The sequence below is a fragment of the Lipophrys pholis genome (assembly GCF_963383615.2).
Source record: "Lipophrys pholis genome assembly, chromosome: 11".
Taxonomy (NCBI): Eukaryota; Metazoa; Chordata; class Actinopteri; order Blenniiformes; family Blenniidae; genus Lipophrys; species Lipophrys pholis.
Genome location: NC_137631.1, coordinates 16,532,764 through 16,551,650, shown reverse-complemented (window position 1 = coordinate 16,551,650; position 18,887 = coordinate 16,532,764). Strand labels below are relative to the sequence as shown.

General features: G+C 43.1%; 1 protein-coding gene across 1 annotated transcript in view; it reads left to right on the top strand.

Annotated features, from left to right (window-relative positions):
* The first annotated feature begins 277 nt into the window (after positions 1-277).
* The window catches only part of frmd4a (FERM domain containing 4A), a 56,165-nt gene continuing 37,555 nt past the window's right edge, over positions 278-18,887 (top strand). Inside the window, exon 1 of the mRNA XM_080474952.1 lies at positions 278-447. Within this exon, the coding sequence (XP_080331078.1) occupies positions 355-447 (93 nt within the window). The 5' untranslated portion in view covers positions 278-354. The remainder of the gene's footprint in view (positions 448-18,887) is intronic.

Here is an 18,887-nt window from a genome sequence, read left to right as displayed (position 1 = left end):
AGTGAGGGGAGAAGAGAGAGCAGAGACAAAGCCCACTCCCTCTCCCTCCCATACACTCTCACACACTCATTCACCTCGTGAGCGGCAGAGTGGATGGCGTAGCTGAGTGGAGCAGAATGGGTTGGGTTTTACCACACTGGAGAACAGACGCAGAGAGAGGAGCGTAGGACCAGTGTGTGGGACTCCTTCTCTCTTCCAGCTCTCACGTCGCACACTTCCTTCCCTCATACGCACCCCACGCGCAAGCCCGCGTGAACCACGGCTGTCAGGCTGGACGGGACGGCGAGGACACCCACTTCACACTCTCACACACATGCTCACACACCCACGGACACACACACTGTGGAGCGTACTATGGTGGTCCAAGGAGCAGTGACGCCCGGGAGAACCCGCCGGCTGATGCTTAAGCTGCCGGTGGGAACTCTACGGAGGAACAGTGGAGAGAGGGTAAGACACAAGCTTCCCTCCATTCCTTTCTTTCCACTTTCTCTCCTCTTCTTTGACTCTCTGGGCGACTGTGTGGCGTCGTGCTCTTGTATGTGTGTGTGTGTAAGTGGGATTTAAAAGAGGTTCTTGGCTAATCCAGGGAACCGTATTAGATTTGAGTTGGTGGAAGGCAAGTGAAGAGCAAAGCTTTTAATCTCCACTGTGGACAATTCTTCTCTGTGTCTCTCTTCTGTCAGCCTGAGTCTGTCAATCTTTGCAGTGCTCAGTCTGCCTCTGTCACCGTTAATGTATTCCACTGCTGTCCTCGCTTTCAAGGTTACAGGGAAGTCTGAGTGTGGGAGAGCTGTCTCGGAGTGCAGCTTCTTTGACTGTCACTATGTCGGGCCAATTAAACGGAATTCTGACACAAATTAGCCACCTTTATATCACCTAAAGCCACCCAAAGCCTCAAGTTCAGCTTAATTCAAAGTGCAGGTATGCAGTTGTCCTGCCTTCCACGCACCATGCTTTAGTGTTTGTGTTTGTGAAGTTGGTGGGCGTTTGCTGAAAAATAATTGTTTCCAGCTTAGATGAGGAATGTCTGTTGCAAGTTTAACTCTCATGTCAACTGTAAAGACAGGCTCTGGCCTGCCAGATGATTCACTTTGACTGTGTTCCAGCAAAGATGTGTTTGCCACAAGGAACCCGCGTGTGTATTAAAAAAGTTTGCTGCTGTGACTGTATTTATGTGCATGTGTTTCCCCTCCTGTGCTCATTCTGTGATGCACGTTGGAGCCCTTTCATGTTGTTAATACACCGGTTTTAAGTGAATCAGACTTAAGTAGAGTGTGCGTTCAGGTGATGAGCGAGTCAGGCTCACAGCTGCATACCCCAAAATCATGAAGCACTTACTGGATCACACCAAAGCGAATTTCATCTCAAGGTTTAAAATCGGAGTCCTCTCTCCTGTTATAACATGACTTTGGTTTCATTTACAGAACTCTAAGTGGCTGTGACATCTAAATGTCAGCAGCTCTCTTGAGGATTTCTGGTCTCTTTGTGGCACCTCACTTTGATTGAATGTGTACACAGATGATACAGTCGTCCACACAACCACATGCATACTGTACACATACTATCATAAATTATATTGTGAGACTGTATATAGGATGAAAACAGCTTTCATTTTAATAAGCTGAGACAGACACACTCCCCTTAATCAACACATGGCTTCTAAAGAAATACAACAGACACAACCTGGGGTTTTTTGTTTTTTTTTTGCTGAAGGTAACTTTCATAGCCGAGGTGTATTGAATTGGGAGATCACAGAGGAAGAAACATGTCAGATGATCTAAGTCTCATTGCAGTCAGATTTTTTCAGGTGTCACTATTCAAGGATTTCAGGCTTAGTATTGTTAATCCAAACAAAGCTGGGGAAAAGATTAACTGTGACCTGACTGAGTCCCTCTGGCTGTTATAATTGTCTTTAATTGGAGGAAACTGAATATTCACTGTCCTTTTGAGAGTAGTAATTGCTAGTGGCTGATTGGCTGGAGCAATGAACATACACACACACACACACACACACACACACACACACACACACACACACACACACACACACACACAGAGGCTCAAATCAAAGTAATTAATGCAGAAAATCTGATGCAGACACACACACACACACACACACACACTAAAGTGAGAGTTCTCTCTCTCTTTCTCTCTCTCTCTCTCTCTCTCTCTCTCTCTCTCTCTCTCTCGCCTGATTACATTCTCTTTCCTCTGCCAGTCATTTTTCTTGCAACCAGCTGTGTGCAGTCAAACTGAAGGGGGGATTACTTGTTTGTGATTTACATAAACTCACTCCCATCATCCTACTGCTGTGGAGGAATAATGACGAGAAAGATGTGCATCAGTTTACTGTGTGAGCTAGTGAATTCATCATATTTTCAGGATAGGGATCTATCAAACCACACAGGCTGAGAATTGTGCAATAAATCGACCAAAGTGTTGAAAAGCAATAAACAGATTTGAAATTGTTGGACTGATTGAGTCTCTTTGGTCTTTTCTGCTGGTCTGTGAACAATGCCCAGTAACGTTAAGCTACACCTTTTCTCTCCATGTCCTGACGGAACCCTTGAAATACTTTCACTTCTATACCAAGCTGCAATTCTGTCCTGCTCTGACTTGTCATGTTAGATAACTCATTGCATTCAAATCCAATCACTTCCTTATGCAACTCCGAGAGCTGTCAGGGAGGAACAGCTAAAAAATTGCTGGAAATGCATTTCTACAAGCTTATATCCAGTTTGAAGTACTTCACACACTTGGAAGTCCAGGTTTTTCATGTCCTTCAGCATTTTGTAATAAGCCTGCAGAGGTTAGTGGGTACACATCCACACAAGCTTTTTCAGACCCATTAGCATCCAGTTAATGTGTTGAGAGATATTCTAAAACTAGACTCTTCTGATTGCTTTTCACCTTGCTGATAGATAGAGAAAGCCCATCTTCTCATCTGCGCCCTGTCACTTATCTAACGCAGATAAATTGTCCATTTCTGATGGATGTGGGTTTCCATCACAGTTAATTGAGACACATCTAGGGGAAGATAGCTATTCTTGTTCATGAAAGAAAGAAAAAAAAAAACCCAGCTATGACACATGCCTCAGTAACTATGAAACAATAGACAGAGATTTAACTTTTCCTTTAATGAACCATGTAGTTTTTCGATGTTATCTTTCACTCCTCTTCATTGTTTCGTAAAAACAGATTGTTACGTTGTGAGGCGTTATCATCAGAAAACTTAAAAAAAAAAGATATGTTGAACATGAGCAGATAGGTGTGCTTATAGCTAGTCCTTGTACGACACAAAGTGTTTACAGTGTAAATAAAAATGGTAAAATGCAGAGTAGCTGTTGACAGTTTTGAGCAGCTTCTTTAAGGGGGTGTTTACTGTTTAGATTACCTCTTTGCACAGACTGAATTCGGATTATCTCCCGCCTTTGTTATTCCACTATCATGTTAAGCTGCTCAACTCTTTTCTGTGAAATTTAGAACAAAAAAACAAACAAACAAAGAGAGCAGAGGGTGTGAGAAAGACTGGCATGTGTGTTTATGTGTGCATTCAAGTGTTTTTGTGTATGTGCTGTGGTGTTTTTTGGGAGGATTTTAAGGGGATGAACTGCTCTCCAAGGAAACATGTTGTCAGGGGCACCACAGGGGTGTGAGGGCATGTAAGTGGGAGGGGTGGATCACTGTCAGAAAAAGAGAAGTTCACACAGGCGCTCACATATACACATGAGTAGGATAGGAATGCAAACAAACAAAAGCACAACTGTAATTTACTACCGTGGGCCTGGAAGCTTGGGAGCAGACAGGCAGGTGATGAGGCCGGAATACTAATCAATCCGTGTTACCTTTAGAACGTCTCCTCTGCACCAATCACAGAGAAGGTCAGCGCCGGACTCCGGCACTCTGTGGGTCAGGCTGATGCTCCGCTTGTTTCTCATCAGACTGATCTAATTGTCTGCACATTACAGTCAGAATTCATTGAAGCAGTTGTGAAATTGATGTTGAGACCAAAGAAAAAAAGTTTCTTGTTTAACTTGCTTATCATCCCCCTGTTAGCAAATATGTGTTTAGCGCTTCGAGTTTTTGCCCCTTCAGTGCTCTTTTGCCTTGCAACAATATTGATTCCCAGGGATGTTAACAGGCCCCCAGGACTGTAGGTGAGAAAGCTGTGGTCAGCCAGTTCAATTAATGAGATAAAAAGAGAAGAGGAAAGGAGGGGGGGGTAACTGGAGCTAAAGGCCCCTTTTTGCACCACACCCTGTTCGGCATGAAAGGGGACCCCCTATTCTCCCCAAGGCTGCTCAGAACGAAGAATGTTATTGAGCAAGTGAGGAAGGGGCGGGGGGGCACACACAAGACTTTCACCCTCCTCTCCACCCTGCCTCTTTCATCACCCTGTGCTATGATTTTTTTTTCCTCTCTTTTCCCCGCATCCAAAATCAACCCAAAGACCTATAGACACAGCTGCGTGCGAGTTCAAAGTAAACTGTACAGAGCATGATCAAACAATGAAGAGATGATCGCCTATTGACTGTGAGTGAGGGCCGAAGGCAGTGAGCTACTGATAATGCGCTTTCTCTATGGAGACAGACTGCTAGCGGGGTAGCCATGGTGAGAGTGGACTCTGTCCTCTGCCAAAACATCCAGGCAGTGGATGGATGTGTGCTGGTCTGTTCCCATCCTCTGCCACCTTCATGCAGAGCTGGGAGTGATTTTATTATATCTGCCCCTCTTTTCTCTGAAATGACTGCATGATATCGTCTCGAGAAAGACAGACAGAGCGGACCAAAAAAAGACAGAAGACGAGTGAGTGTGGGTTGATGGGAAGGCGTTTGTTAAATTCCAGCTCCCTCAAAACAGGATGTGGAGACCCCGAAATGTTCTTTTAATATCCCAGCACAATCTGGGCTCTTTGTTAGACAGAGATAACACGTCTCAGTGAGAACGGAGGCACTGTCTCTGACTCATTCATATGAAGGCGGTTATTCATAGTCCTTGTGTGTGTTTGTATGTTGCTGTGTTTGTGTGGATTCTGCAGTAACAGAAAAAAAAGAGTTGGGGGGGGGTTACTTTTTCTCATATATAAAAAGTGTTAACGACTTTCTTGAAAATGTTGGAAGCAGTGCGTGCTTGTGTGTGTGTGATGGAGTGGGTGGGTGGCTGGTATCACAAGTGACAAAGAGAGACAGAGTGGAAAAGGGTGAGAGAGAGAGAGAGAGAGAGAGAGAGAGAGAGAGAGAGAGAGAGAGAGAGAGATGCAGTCTCTTGTTTTCCCATGGGTGTACTGCAGTAACATCGTAATCCTCATTAATATTTATCTGCCAGGCAAAGTGGAGGAGAGTATGATTAGTGTGAGACAGCGAGAGAGAGAGAGAGAGAGAGAGAGAGAGAGAGAGGGAGAGTTCATGTGCATGTTTTTTGGAGTGAACTGAACACCCTTTTGTGCATGTGTGTACTATATTAGAGCATGTAGCACACGAACTAGGTCAACTTCTACACTTAAGAGTCGAACAAGCCTCGATACTTCAAAGGTTTTATGTCATCATGGCTGCACGCGGGTGCTGCTTTTTTATTTGAATTATTCCAAACACCCATAGAGAGTGGAGAAACCCCGGCTCATGGCACACATTCCTACTCACATGGAGACATATAGACGCTCCCGTCTTTGAGGCCTCTCCCGAGTCACATTACGCTATGTTATTGATTTTCTTGCCTGCACCTCTAATACAATCACATTAAACTAGAATGATCAGAATTGAATTTCAGGCCCGGTCTATACACATATGTCACTTACAATCTGTGTTGTGTGTGTGTGTGTGTGTGTGTGTGTGTGTGTGTGTGTGTGTGTGTGTGTGTGTGTGTGTGTGTGTGTGTGTGTGTGTGTGTGTGTGTGTGTGTGTGTGTGTGTGTGTGTGTGTTACTACTTGTACATTATGGGGCTTTGTTTTAACTCCGGGGATAAATATCAATTCTCTGGAACGTAAATCTGAAATTTTGAGGTTACTGTGTGATTAATGTCTTACAAAGAGTACAGTTGGGGACACATGCTATAAATAGTGATTAGCAATCTCACACGACACGAGAAGATTCTTAGCTTTATGACAGTCTTGACTTTGTGGAGTTGTATCTGACCTTAAGCGATCACCTTAAATTGATCATTGGTGTTAATTTCATACAGTATAGTTGTCTGTGTCTCGTTGTTTGTCCAGTGATGAGGTAATGACTGACCCAGAGTACCTTTGACCCTGAATTGGACAAGGGTGTATAGAAGATGGATGGATAAGATTAGGTTAGGTTATAGTTATAGTTCAGGACATAAATCAGTGTGTGTTTTGTTAGTGTGTTCATTGCTTGAAGTGTTTGTGTGTGATTATGTGTGTGTGTCTGCAAACCTTGAAATCCAGATGCCAGAATCACCATCACATAACAGCTGTGGTGAAAAACGGGACGTGTATTACTTATACCTGTGTCAGCTGCACTCTCCGCTCTTGTACACAACTGTTTTAGGCAATTTGTGCACCAGAGTGGCTCAGCTGAGAAGGTTCTTGTGAATTTATAGTTCAGATGACCCATTTCCCTCCACTGCTCTCCCTCTATCGCACACTCTCTTCCTTTCTGGTCTGCCTGCTCTCCAGTGTAACACGCCTGAGCGCAGATCAGAGAGCAAGACGCAGACGCAGAGATAGAGAGAGATGAAAGTGGAAGAGTGAGATTGAGATAGATAGGTGAAAGTAGCAGGCTGGAAGGCAGAGTTGAGAAAGTGAGACGGCTCACTTCTGATTTTCTTCTATCTTGTTTGTGTGGACAGCGGCATGCCCTCAAAACTGCACATTTATGATTTATTTGGCGGCAGATGAATTAGGTGACAAGCATATTCTCTAAACGTATTGCTGCCAATAGCATCTGTTTCAAATGTTTTCTTCTCCTCGACGTCTCTATGGCAAGAGCTGTCCAGCTGATTCGCTGCTCATGTCTGTTTACATCACATGGCCTGTGTGACCTTTCCCAGGATTCAGCAGGACATTGCAAATACATAAAATCATGGGAACGGCGCATTGGTCATACCTAACCTCCTCCCTCCTTACTACAAAAAATATTTACACCCCTCATAAATTATAGTAGCTGAGAGGTGAGTTGTGCGTCTCCAGCCGACCGCTGATTCATTTTGGAAAATTCACACCGGCCGAATACCACACATTCCTCATGCGTTTCTCAAGGTTCCAGTGCAAGCACACTGTGGGAGGCCCTGAGATAGAGGGATGGGAAACTTGCAAAACAACGGACCTTGGTTTATACATTTCGGATGCTTCGAAGTTTATTTTTAGCATTGTGGGATTTTATCATTTCTGTGGATTACTGAGTGAAAGCGATGCGATGTAAGATTCACATTTCACTTTCACTATATTGTAAGAAAACAAAAAAAAATTATATATGCAACATCATGCTTGTGCTAATTTCCACTAACAATCGCACACCCAAAAGCCTTGAGGTGCTTTCACATATGAGTGCATCAACATACGTGTGCTCAAGTCCAGTACTTAATCCAGTCTGGTGTAAACCAGGGAACCTGACTGGCCTGAAAAGGAGGTCTCGGTGGTTCCACTGACACTCGGGTGCTATGCCACTGTGTTGTGAAAGCATCCACCAAAAGTGCGTACCGACTGCAGCACATACTGCATAACTTTGGGCTGAAATAGCTCCCATCCTCCGATGACTTAAGCATTCATAATGAAGAAGCGCCATGGATGGTTCCAACAACCACACCCCAAAGTGAAGACAGTACACAATTTAACGCTTCATTGATATTTTGTCTGATAATGTCATGTGATGCATGTGCTGTGTTTAGCCTCGAAGTAAAAGGGCTCCATGGCCCTGTGGAACAGTGCTGTATAAAAGAAAAGAAACAACTAATAGCCTCAAAATGAATTATGTCTTTAATAGAGTGAGAAGCGATGGTGCAGAACACCAGACATAGCGGTGTAAACAAGTGTGAAAATCCCTCTCAGTGGGTTGAGTTTAACACCCTCCACAGGACCAACACATTACAACTCAACAATTAGGGGGTTTGACCACCGAAGAGTACCACCAATAACTAGAAGACAGCCGTTGAATATCACAAGTAAGCATGTTCTTAGAGTTGTAAATCACTCAGAGCTTTGAACGCTGGGGTGGCTGTGGTTCAATTGGTGATGCAGGTTGTCATTGATTTGGATTGTTGTTTGTTCGATGCCCCATCTCCCACGTGTCCATATGTCAATGTATCCTTGAGCAAGACACTGAACCCCAAATTGCTCACAGTGGATGGTATGCTGTAGCAGCCATCTGATGAAACAGTGAAAAAGCATGATATAAGTGTAATTTATTTACCGTTTGTTCTGTTTAATAAAAGATAATATGGTGATGATAATGATATTAGGTATCTGTGTCAGTTTTGATTCTTGAAAAAAAGTTTTATACTCATTCTACCCATCTACACCCAAACTACCTCCATTTAGGCTGTCAGTTACCTCCATTAACTGACAGCCTCCCTTGCTGTCATCATAATTACTTCACCCATCAGGGAGGCATTTCACTGTAAGCCTCTGTAACGATTCACCACTGCTGTATTGGAGACTCAATAATTTGTTAGCACACAGTCTCTCACACATACAGACACACTCACATGAACTCAGTAGTGCAGGGGTGACCTCTCGCATTGATAAACCTCACCATGAATCAAAGTGAGCTACGAAAGGCTATTTAATCCACCCGCAGTCAGATCAGGTTTGGGAGAAAGACAGAGAATTACTGTACACTACCAAGTTATTGAATTCTTTATTGATCAAGTCTCTCTGAGGAAAGACTAAGGAAACAGTTGGGAAAAAAAATTAAAGCACTTACTGTGTAAAACCAATAGACGTTTTTTTGTTTTTTTTATGTGAGGAGTGACATTTAAATATCCTCTGTGACTGAGCGGGTCGTCTGCTGGTGGTTGAAAAGGTGCATCTGTATTCGATTTCGGCATTATTTTGACATTTGTATTAAATGTAACACCAGAAAACCATGATCGCTCAAGCTGTATTGTTTCAGCTGTGCTACTGAGCCAGAGTTTGTAACAACAGACTGGCAGGGATAGACACAGCCAGGCAGGCAGAGTTTCTGTATGAGGTTTGTATTGCCTCCATGTGGCCATTGTTGCACATGCGTGTTGTAACCAGATTTAAGACAACATTGATTGTGGATCTCTTATTTCAAACAAACAACCAAGTTTTACTTAATTATATTTTCAGTACTTTTATTACTGTGCAAGAATGTGAATAGAATTTTCAGGGAATGGCAGACGGGTTTAATATTCATTACTTTTTTTCCTTTTCTTTTTTTTTAGAGTAAGAGTCAGGTCAGGCCAGGATACCCTGGGAAAATTGGTCAGGAAAAAAATGTCTCCATTTCTAAAGACATTTTGGCAAGAACCTCATTGTTGTCATACAGTTACATTGCTTACGTGTGTAGAGATCAGATGTTGGCGGCATTTCAGTTCAATTATTGTTAATTAGCAAATGCGTAGAAGCCCACCTCGTTTCTAACTGCTGTAAGCGTATGCATGTATGTTTTTATACATTATCAAACATGCAATGTTCACCTTATGGGACACAATGTCCACTCTGATCAGGTGAGTAGCCTGTAAACACACACCTCTCAGCTTGAGAGAGAGACAGAGAGATAGAGAGAGAGAGAGAGAGAGAGAGAGAGAGAGAGAGAGAGAGAGAGAGAGAGAGAGAGAGAGAGAGAGAGAGAGAGAGAGAGAGAGACTGCTGTCCACATGAGCTGCAGTGTGAGAGTGTATACCACTTTAAAAACAACTACCATTCAGGGAGACTGGGGGACTGGCTGCATTTCTTCAGTGGGAATGTTTGTGTTTGTGGCGCTCAGTCTAACGGATAGAGGGTGCATTGCTGTGGTGAGAAGAAAGAGGAGAAGAGGAAAGGGGCAGGAGGCAAGAAACAGTCAGCAGAGACCACAAGCTGTGTGGGACTGGGACAGAAGGACTAGCGGGGTTTGACCTTGACAAGACATCAGACTGGTGATTCCCAGGGAGAGAGACAGAGGACCCAGGAGAGACAGAGGCACAAGAACAAGCACTCACAGTGTCAACCTGTATCTCCATGGCTTGCCTCAAGAGATGACCTATTTATTATCTAGTGGAGCTGAGTGGTATCAAGAGGACAATAAAGGATAATCAGACCATCTCTTTCCTTAAGTCTCAGTGGATGTTATCTGTAGTAGCTCACCTGTAAAAATCTACATTTCTTCATTTGATACCTGTGGATTTTTGGCTGATATAAAGTCACACTGCTGGTCTTACCTCTGGAGGTGTCTTGTGACATATTTCCAGCGCAGTGATGGAAGCTGTATTGTTGGGTCTGGATGAGGCGGTCTGTACTCGGCAGGGTCTGCTGTGGACTCTCACCTCCACGGCCATCCGACGGCTTCGCGTGCAGGCCAGAAACCTTCCTGGGCCTCTGCATCTAATACACACACCCAGGTGTGTGTCAAGGCCACTTTACCAGGTAGGCTGCATTCAGGCGTTTTAGCAGGTTTTATTGCCAATTTGTGCCCAAATGAATGTTCTCCAATTAGGACATAATTATGCAGTGACTGCATTTGCAGCTTCCTATTGTCTGTTTACATGCAGCACCATCTGGCATGGAGCAGTGTTAAGCGTGAGATGAAAAAGAAAGTCATAGAAGGAGCAGATGATGCACTGTAAGCCAGGTATGTCCTTCGGGCTGCATAGCAGCAGGAGGGTCAAACTTGACTGGTTTGTGTCATTAAGCATGAAGGACAGAACTCATGGGTCAGAAGATATGGCAGCATTCCCAAACAGACTCCTCTAATGTGTAAAATACTTTTTGTCATCTATTGCTGCAACTCTGTTATTGTGAGTTTCACTGTTGTGAATGATATATAGACAACAGGAAGTCAAGTTGCTGGAGTCTAATATATTTGTTGGTTACTCAGCTCTTCAGAGATGCTGTTTCGATGGAAAAGATAGAGGCACTGAAAGGTGCTCATCCATCCAAAACACACGCAGACACTGTTGTACAGATTGTCCTGTCACTGTTGTTTTTTCTGTTTATTCTGACCTGATACCTTTTGACACACTAAATGTGTCACTTTGCTTCAGTCTAATACAAATGTGTTCCTTCTTTGTATCATTTCAGATTTATTATTAAAGTGTCAGTCTTTGGTGCCCTGTGTCTGTCTCGCTGTGATTCAGCAAAATGGTTGATCAGTATTCACTTCACCATGTTTGAATTGGTACTCGGGGCTTTCATGGAGCTATTAGTATTCCCCAGGCATATCACCTGCCCTGTATGCAGCTGGCACTACCCAGACAAACCAAAGGCCTCATACAGAAAAACCCAGGCCTGTTGCAGGATAACAAACAACACAAACTCTCCTGCATAACATAAATCCAACATGCAGCCTGAGGCGCCTACATGTACACATTGAGAAACATACATGCCTTGTGCATTTTCCTGTCTTTTTTGTCTGATTCCTTTATTCTCAGGAGAGGAATAAACTGGATTGTTATTGTAACTTTTGTCTTCAGTTGGGGATTTATGTAACTCCTAAGTTGCAGCATCCTGACGGCGGGTAACACAATCAGAGGAAGCTGAAATTATTTACCAGGGCTCTTAAAGTGAAATCCATCCTTTAACACACCCTCCTGGTATGACGGAGGCCTCGCGAAAGCAAAACAAAGGCAGGCTTCTTTTAATGCTTTCCCATACCTCTCCTCTCCTGCGCAAGCCTTTTGTGGAGCGACTAACAATACCCCTAAACCAGATGGAGTGGTACAGTCCAAGGTGGAGCAGTTAATAGTGGAGGGAGCTGCAAAGGCAGAGAAGGAGGGGTCAGTGTGTCTGCATGCTGCAGGATGGGGATATCCCTGGCTCCCTGGTATGCCTCTATGCCTGGCTTCCTCTACTACTGTTAATGAGATACCCAGGCTCACACAACTGGTGCAGACACAGAGGAGAGAAAGAAAAAGACTGATTGAAAATCACAGGGTCTTTTCACTTCTCCTATTCTCAATTGCAACCCATTTGACCCCAAAACAAACAAAAACCTTTTTCACCTGGTTGTTATGTACTAAATCTACTTCTACATTTTTAGTGGACTTTTTTATTTCTGTTATTTTTGTCTACTTAAGTCATCTCAAGATAGCAATACATAAAACACAGTTTGTACAAATAAGTGGGTTGTTGTAGACCAGTCGATCACATCACTGCGAGTCAGAAAACAGCTCCGCTCGATCAAGTGAAGTTGTACAGACAATGCTGAGGCTGACATGGTAAATTCATCAATGTAATCATAACATTAAAACAACATTCATGTAACAAATTGCATTTAAACCTAAAGTATTTGTAGATCTTCAAACGCAACCTTACAGTGTGTGGGCCCTGTACAACCTCAGCTAGATAAACAACAAACAAACGATTGATAAGCGTGAACTTCAGACTTCTATAGAACTCATTTTTTGCTCTTGTTGGAACTCTCACCAGAAAAGGAATCTCTCATCGACAGCTGAGCGTGCTTAATAATGACACAAACGTGGACAATTCACTGCACCGACATGTGTGACACGCCGCTCTGCATGCAGCACACTGTGATTGAGCTGTGGCGCTACTTTAACCAGCAGACTGCAACATTTGTGTGAAATGTTTGCTTGCACAAATGTGCTCTCTCACGTTCTCCCACGAGGGATCACAGGCGTGTGTTCACACTTTCATACATCAGGCTGAGTAATATTGACTCAACAGCCTCCAGTCACACATTTTCCTCTGGTGGCATGACCCCTCAAACAGGGTTAGTACCAACAAGCGATTGAGGGCAGAGCTTTGCTGCGCAGCGTTAGGTGTCTCTAATAATTAGTTTGCCATTTCTCATGCTCTTTTCCATTTGCATTGATTTCAGCAGTGTGCATTATATGTTTGCTTGTTTTGTTTTTTTACAATATTTTATTTTGTCCAACAAGTCAAGTTTCATACCTCCCAAACACTTTCCACGGGCAGGGTATCCTGCACAGGGAAGAAGCAAGGGTAGGAATTAGAGCAAACCCAGGTGGCTGGACTTCCTTTGAATCTTCCTGCAGTCATCAGTGAGAACGCAGTACACAAGGTTTTACTGCAGGCAGTCGTTTTGTTTTGAGGAGTTTCAAGTGGCAGGGGGAAATCTCATCCTTAGCGAGCATGTTCAGCATCCCTGTAGATCTTTCAAGACATGACAAGATAAACATCGTAGATAAACTGAGTTATTTCCTTTTGCAGCACTTGCTAATAACAGCTGACAGGAGGAACGTTCTCCTCGATGGCAAAATAAACTTCAATCCCTGCCGTTTCCTAGCAACACCACATCAGGGAAAAGTTTTATACATATTTTAAATCCCACATTATGTCACATCTGTGATACATATTTGCTATCCATCGCTACAGTGTTTGCTTGTGTGCTCTACAGCATCATATTTGGAATCAGAATGCAGTTATGTTTAATCCCACTGAACTCATCTGGTCCTGTTTCCTGTGAGAAAAGTGCTGTCATGGATCATATTTCTTTCATATTTTCTTCCCCTAGAGTCCCAGTTCACAGTGATGAAAACCAGAAACATGGCAAACCCTTGACATTACTAAGACACACAATTGTGTTGCTGTTCAGGACTTTTTTGTTTTGTTTTGTTTGAATCTGTTCAGCTCCTTCTTTTGTTTGTGGCTTGATAAGTTATGGGCGTGTAGTCAAGCCATGGTGTTTGAAGCAAGTGGATTTCTTGAAAGAGTCGACCACTGTGACTGCCAGCAGCTCGGCAGAATCAGGTCATGATTGTTCTCAGCTCAGTTTATTAAGTCTCTGTCTCTCATGTTCAATTTATCCACCGTTTGTTCTCATGCGCCATTGAAACATATGTCAATAAATAACTTCAGGACAGCCAGGAAAGCATCCAGAATGGGAAATCTTCATGTTCGTAATAATTCCCAACTCTCTCCTATTTTCCCTGTTTTCCAGCCAAACAATTATTGGACAGAGGACGAAGTTGAACTTGTGACTTCCTACTGAAGAATGTTGATCACTATTTCTGTCTGGCAGCAATGTTTGTTCTCAAAGTCAGGAACTGCATGTGAGAAAAATTCTTTTCCCAGAACCGACAGAGCAAGGTCTGGAGATGTGAGGGCTACAAGGCCAGCGCAGTTACTGTCCCAGATTTTTTCCAGTGCTTTGTTTGTTTCTTTTTGCAATTTTCTAATTTGTCGGCAGTTAGCTACAGGCATGTTTGTGTTTGATATCCCTGCAAAGGCGTACGGATGCACGAACACACATACAAACAAGCGGCCCGAGCTTGTGTTGGTGGTTGAAGTCGTTTAGTGAGTCTCCCTGGGGACAAGTTCTTATTTGCATAGTTTGTCTGGAAAATATTTCCACGGCTCCCTTCCCAGGTTTATCAAATACTCTGTATGTGGGTGCATATGTGTGAGAAATAGAAAAAGGGTGACGTGGAAATGGCTGCTGCTGATTCACGAGCAAATTGAACAATTTTCTCACCAACGCATAAATCATAAATCATGATCAATGTTTAATCTGCCACCAAAATGTTGTTGATATAGATGTGTTTGATGAGTAATCTGGTGATTTTCAGTCTTGTTACATGATAAATAATTAAAACCCGCCACCCCCTCTCCACTGATACGTCAGTGTGTGACGTTATCATTCTGGAGCTGTGTGCACTTTAAGCTTCTTAGCCACGCCAGAATCTAATTTCTTTGGTAATGCAAAAATATGTCACACCACTTGATAGGATGGCTGCTAACTTGATTAATTACAGACGTTTGCATGCCTGCGGACTCACTTCCTCACACGCGGACCATGCAGCCATCCCAGAGGACTAATCTGATTCTCTGGTTTAAAGCATGCTATTCAATGAAAATTGGATGGTGTTTTGTCGCTGTTCAAGGCAAATCATCTGCTTCTTGCATGATGCAAAAAAAATAGGATGATCTAAACATTTACTGACAGTTCTTGGTTTTATATTCAAAGGCTGCCAAATACAAACTGTTTCCCAGATATCAGTTGCCATGTTGGAGACTATTCAGATGTTGTACATGGTAAACCATGTAATATCTGGCCTGTGTTTTATTAGGCCAAGGGTGAATGGCCTACTTGATAAATCTGGCTGGCATCCCTTTAAATCCTGTAAGTGTGTCTGAATTGTGGCCAGAGCTCCAACTGTGTGGCCAGAATGGACATGATCTAAGGTTTTTTGAGGTGGTCCTTTTCTGTTGAGAGAAGTGATAGGTTTAACTGTGGCATTAGTGTTGGGGATGTAAGAGCTTATGATGTTTTAAGTTCAGAGGTTAGGGCCTCTGTATAGAATGGTAATCCCACAGGATTACCACGAGAATCTGGTAAATATCTGAGGAAATCCCTCAGGGGGCTTTCAGATCCTCTATTTGTATGGATATTGCATCCTTTAAAAGTGTGTCCACATGTGTTTACCGAACAGAGGTTTAAAGTCTTGTGTTGAAGTCTGGCACAGAGTGTTGGAATATTATTATCTCGATGAGCCAAAAATGTTAATGAAAAGTTCTTCACATATTCATCACATTAGAGTTGAATGACAGCTAGAAATAAGAAGCACACATTTCCTATTATTTTTTATGAAGCATTGTCAGCTCCTATTCTGTTCCTATTCTGTTTTGTGTGCCAGAGCACATTTTAGTGTCCCAATAAGTCATGATAAAAGCAAATAAGTGAAGGGTACAATTATCAATCATTGAATCCAAACATTCATTCTTAGAGCTGAATTTATTGGAAGCGTTATTGAGGCAAACTAAAATAACAAAATGAGCTTCATTGCAAAACCACGAATGTAACTGCTGAGCAGTCGCAGGTTGTTTAAAGTAAAAGCGTCCAATGAACAGGATAGGAGTTTTTTGTTGCCTATTTCTTCCACCAGCTGTTCACAATTATATCTTATGATGTGGAAAAGAAATAGGAAGGTCGACATTTAACACAATATTACTTCTTGGCTTGAGACAAAACGTGAGCGAGCAATGACATAATACACTTTCAAAACTCCAGCTGTAGAGTATCCGGAGTTATCAGCTACCATCATTCTGAGATTATTTAATGCAAAAAAAAAAAAAAAGCTACAAACCTCTGCCTATTTCATGTACAAACTCCTGTTGGCAGGCACTATTATGTATTTCTTTTTATTTCAAGGTTTTCATGGATCATGAGCTTGAAAGCAAATACCACCACTTAACCTAAAATAAATAACCCAGTTCCTCTGCGTAACTGTGGCCACCATGTGATTGATTTGGTATTTTTATTTGTTGAGTACAAGCCATCCAACTTCTACCTTCAGATTCTGGCTTTCCTTGAGGCGAAAAGGCCAAATGGAAGACATTCAATACGTTTACCCTGACGGGATTCCCTTTGGACAAGAGGAATGGCACCCACACTCACATATACACAGAGACCGCACACACCTGCCAAAGGGCTCTCCCTGCAGATGAGCAGGGTCATTTTTCATTACCCTGGCTCAGAGGAATCAAGTGTGTAGTAATGGAGCACAGTCACATAGAACCAAAGCTGTGGATGGATAAATCCTGCCTGTAGAGCAGAGTTTGTGGGGGAGCAGACATGCTGCAGGACACAGTTTGTGGAGAGACTGATGGCTCCTTTTTCACTCACTTTTTACGATAAGAATACCTCAAACTAGGTCTTGAAGAACCATGACAAAACGCCCTCAGCCTGCACGGTATCATTCTACCAACACTTATCATTCAAGTGCATCTTTGTCTTTTTTTTTTTTTTAATCCCAGTTTGTCTTCCTGCCTCATCTCCCTGTTTATTCTCAAGATGCCTGCTTGATCCTTATTCATCCTCATGTGTTTGTGTTTATCCTCTGTGTACAGCTTGACGTACATCTGGAAGGGTAGGTATTCATTGTATATCGTCAAGAAGCTTAGAAAGACGGAGGATTTTCTTGCTTTTGCCTTCTTGAGACCACTATACTGTTGTGGATTTTCTGTGCAAGGGAAGCCTTCTGTCCTTTTTACTTTAAGTTCACACCCTTGGGTTGTACATCTTTTACTGGCCGTTTGTGTCGTGTGTGACAACGCCTCCTCCTTTACGTGCCCTACATTTCTAGACAGGCACGTCTCCTCGAAAGTTGTCATGACAACTTTTGTTTGTATCTCTCTTGGGTACACACAGGGCAAGGAGGCTGGTCAAACATTTATGTGGATGTGAGTACCTGACACTACAGGATGTTTCAATGTCACTCAGCTGAAGAAGTAAGAAGTTTGAAAATGTCTGCGTTTTTATATGGAAGGGAGCCCACAGAGGGCCTGTAAAGCCAATATTAGGGAGTGATGTTGTTGTTTAGCTGTCTCTCTAATTAGCCTTGAGGGCTCGAGGCCAGGACACACACACACACACACACACACACACACACACACACACACACACACACACACAGGCCAAATCAGCAAAGAGCAGGGATTTTTTTTTTTTATCCCAAACTTGCCTCTCCCCTGCTGTTCTGTTCTGAGGGTACATCTTTAATAGGCAAGTAGAATACATTAGAACACACACACACACATACACAAAAAACTCCCCCCCCCCCCCCCCCCCCCCACACACACACACACACACACAGGTTTGCAGGACAGCGCTGTTTAATATTCAGCATAACGATTAGAGTGTTTGGTATTCTATCCAGTCACAGGACAGGGGAGAGAGGCCACCAGAGTTCAGCTGTTATGCAGCATACAGTGTCCTTGAGATTTAAGCTGCTAACTGTGTGTGTCTGAGCGTGTGTCCTCACAAAGGTATACAAAGTGTGTGTGCATGCGTGTGCGCACTTGCTTATAAACTGAAAAGAAACCCGTAGAAAGATAGAAAAAGAAAGATCAATCAAAGTTCACGCACGCACGCACGCTCGCACGCACGCACGCACGCACGCACGCACGCACGCACGCACGCACGCACGCACGCACGCACGCACACACACTTTGTATAGATTTATGTATGGGGTCTGTTACCAGTAAAGAACCAAATCCCCAAGTCTACGTCACTCTGTCTCTCTGCAACAGCAGTATCAGTGAACACAGGGTCATTGGGGTCTACAGTGATTTCTCACTGTATGAATTATAGATGAAGAGAGGAGGTGTTGGGGTAAAAGATCCTTCCCCTGTGAGTGACTCACATTCACAGTCCACCTCCTTGCAGACCAACCCCCATGATCTCGAAGACTGCGTTTCATTGAGATAAAAGTCCTGAAGACATGACATCACCTGTACCTATTTGCCCCAAATGGCTGTGCTCTTCTTTTTAATTTGCCCACACTCTGTTTCCCCCTCTGTCTCTGCTGCTTTGTTCTCTGTCCTTCCTTGGAAGCTGCTCAAGTTACTGAATTACTCAGATCCATTTCATCCAAAACACAGAGCAGATGTATGGCACACTAACCATAATACACGCACAAAGAACTCCGCAAGATACATACTCACAATGGGTTTTATCAAAAGTGCTCTCTTTGGAGAGGAATTTGTGGAATGTCCAATCTGTGTCCAAGATGTGAAAGAAAACTCATCTGAATGTGAGGGTGGACATCAAGAGAGAGGGACTCATGATAAGTGAATTAAAGGTGGCTTGCCCTTCCTTTGGGAAAAAGGCAAAGTGAAATAATCCATTTTGACAATTTTCCTTGCGGCTCATCCCGATAGAAGAAGAAAATACAAAATACTGCAATGCAAAAGCAGACATTGAAATTAGTGGTAGCAAGTGGGATGGTGGAACTGCCTGCACAACATTTACAGTGGTCAGTGGTGATTTGCATGCAGACTGGC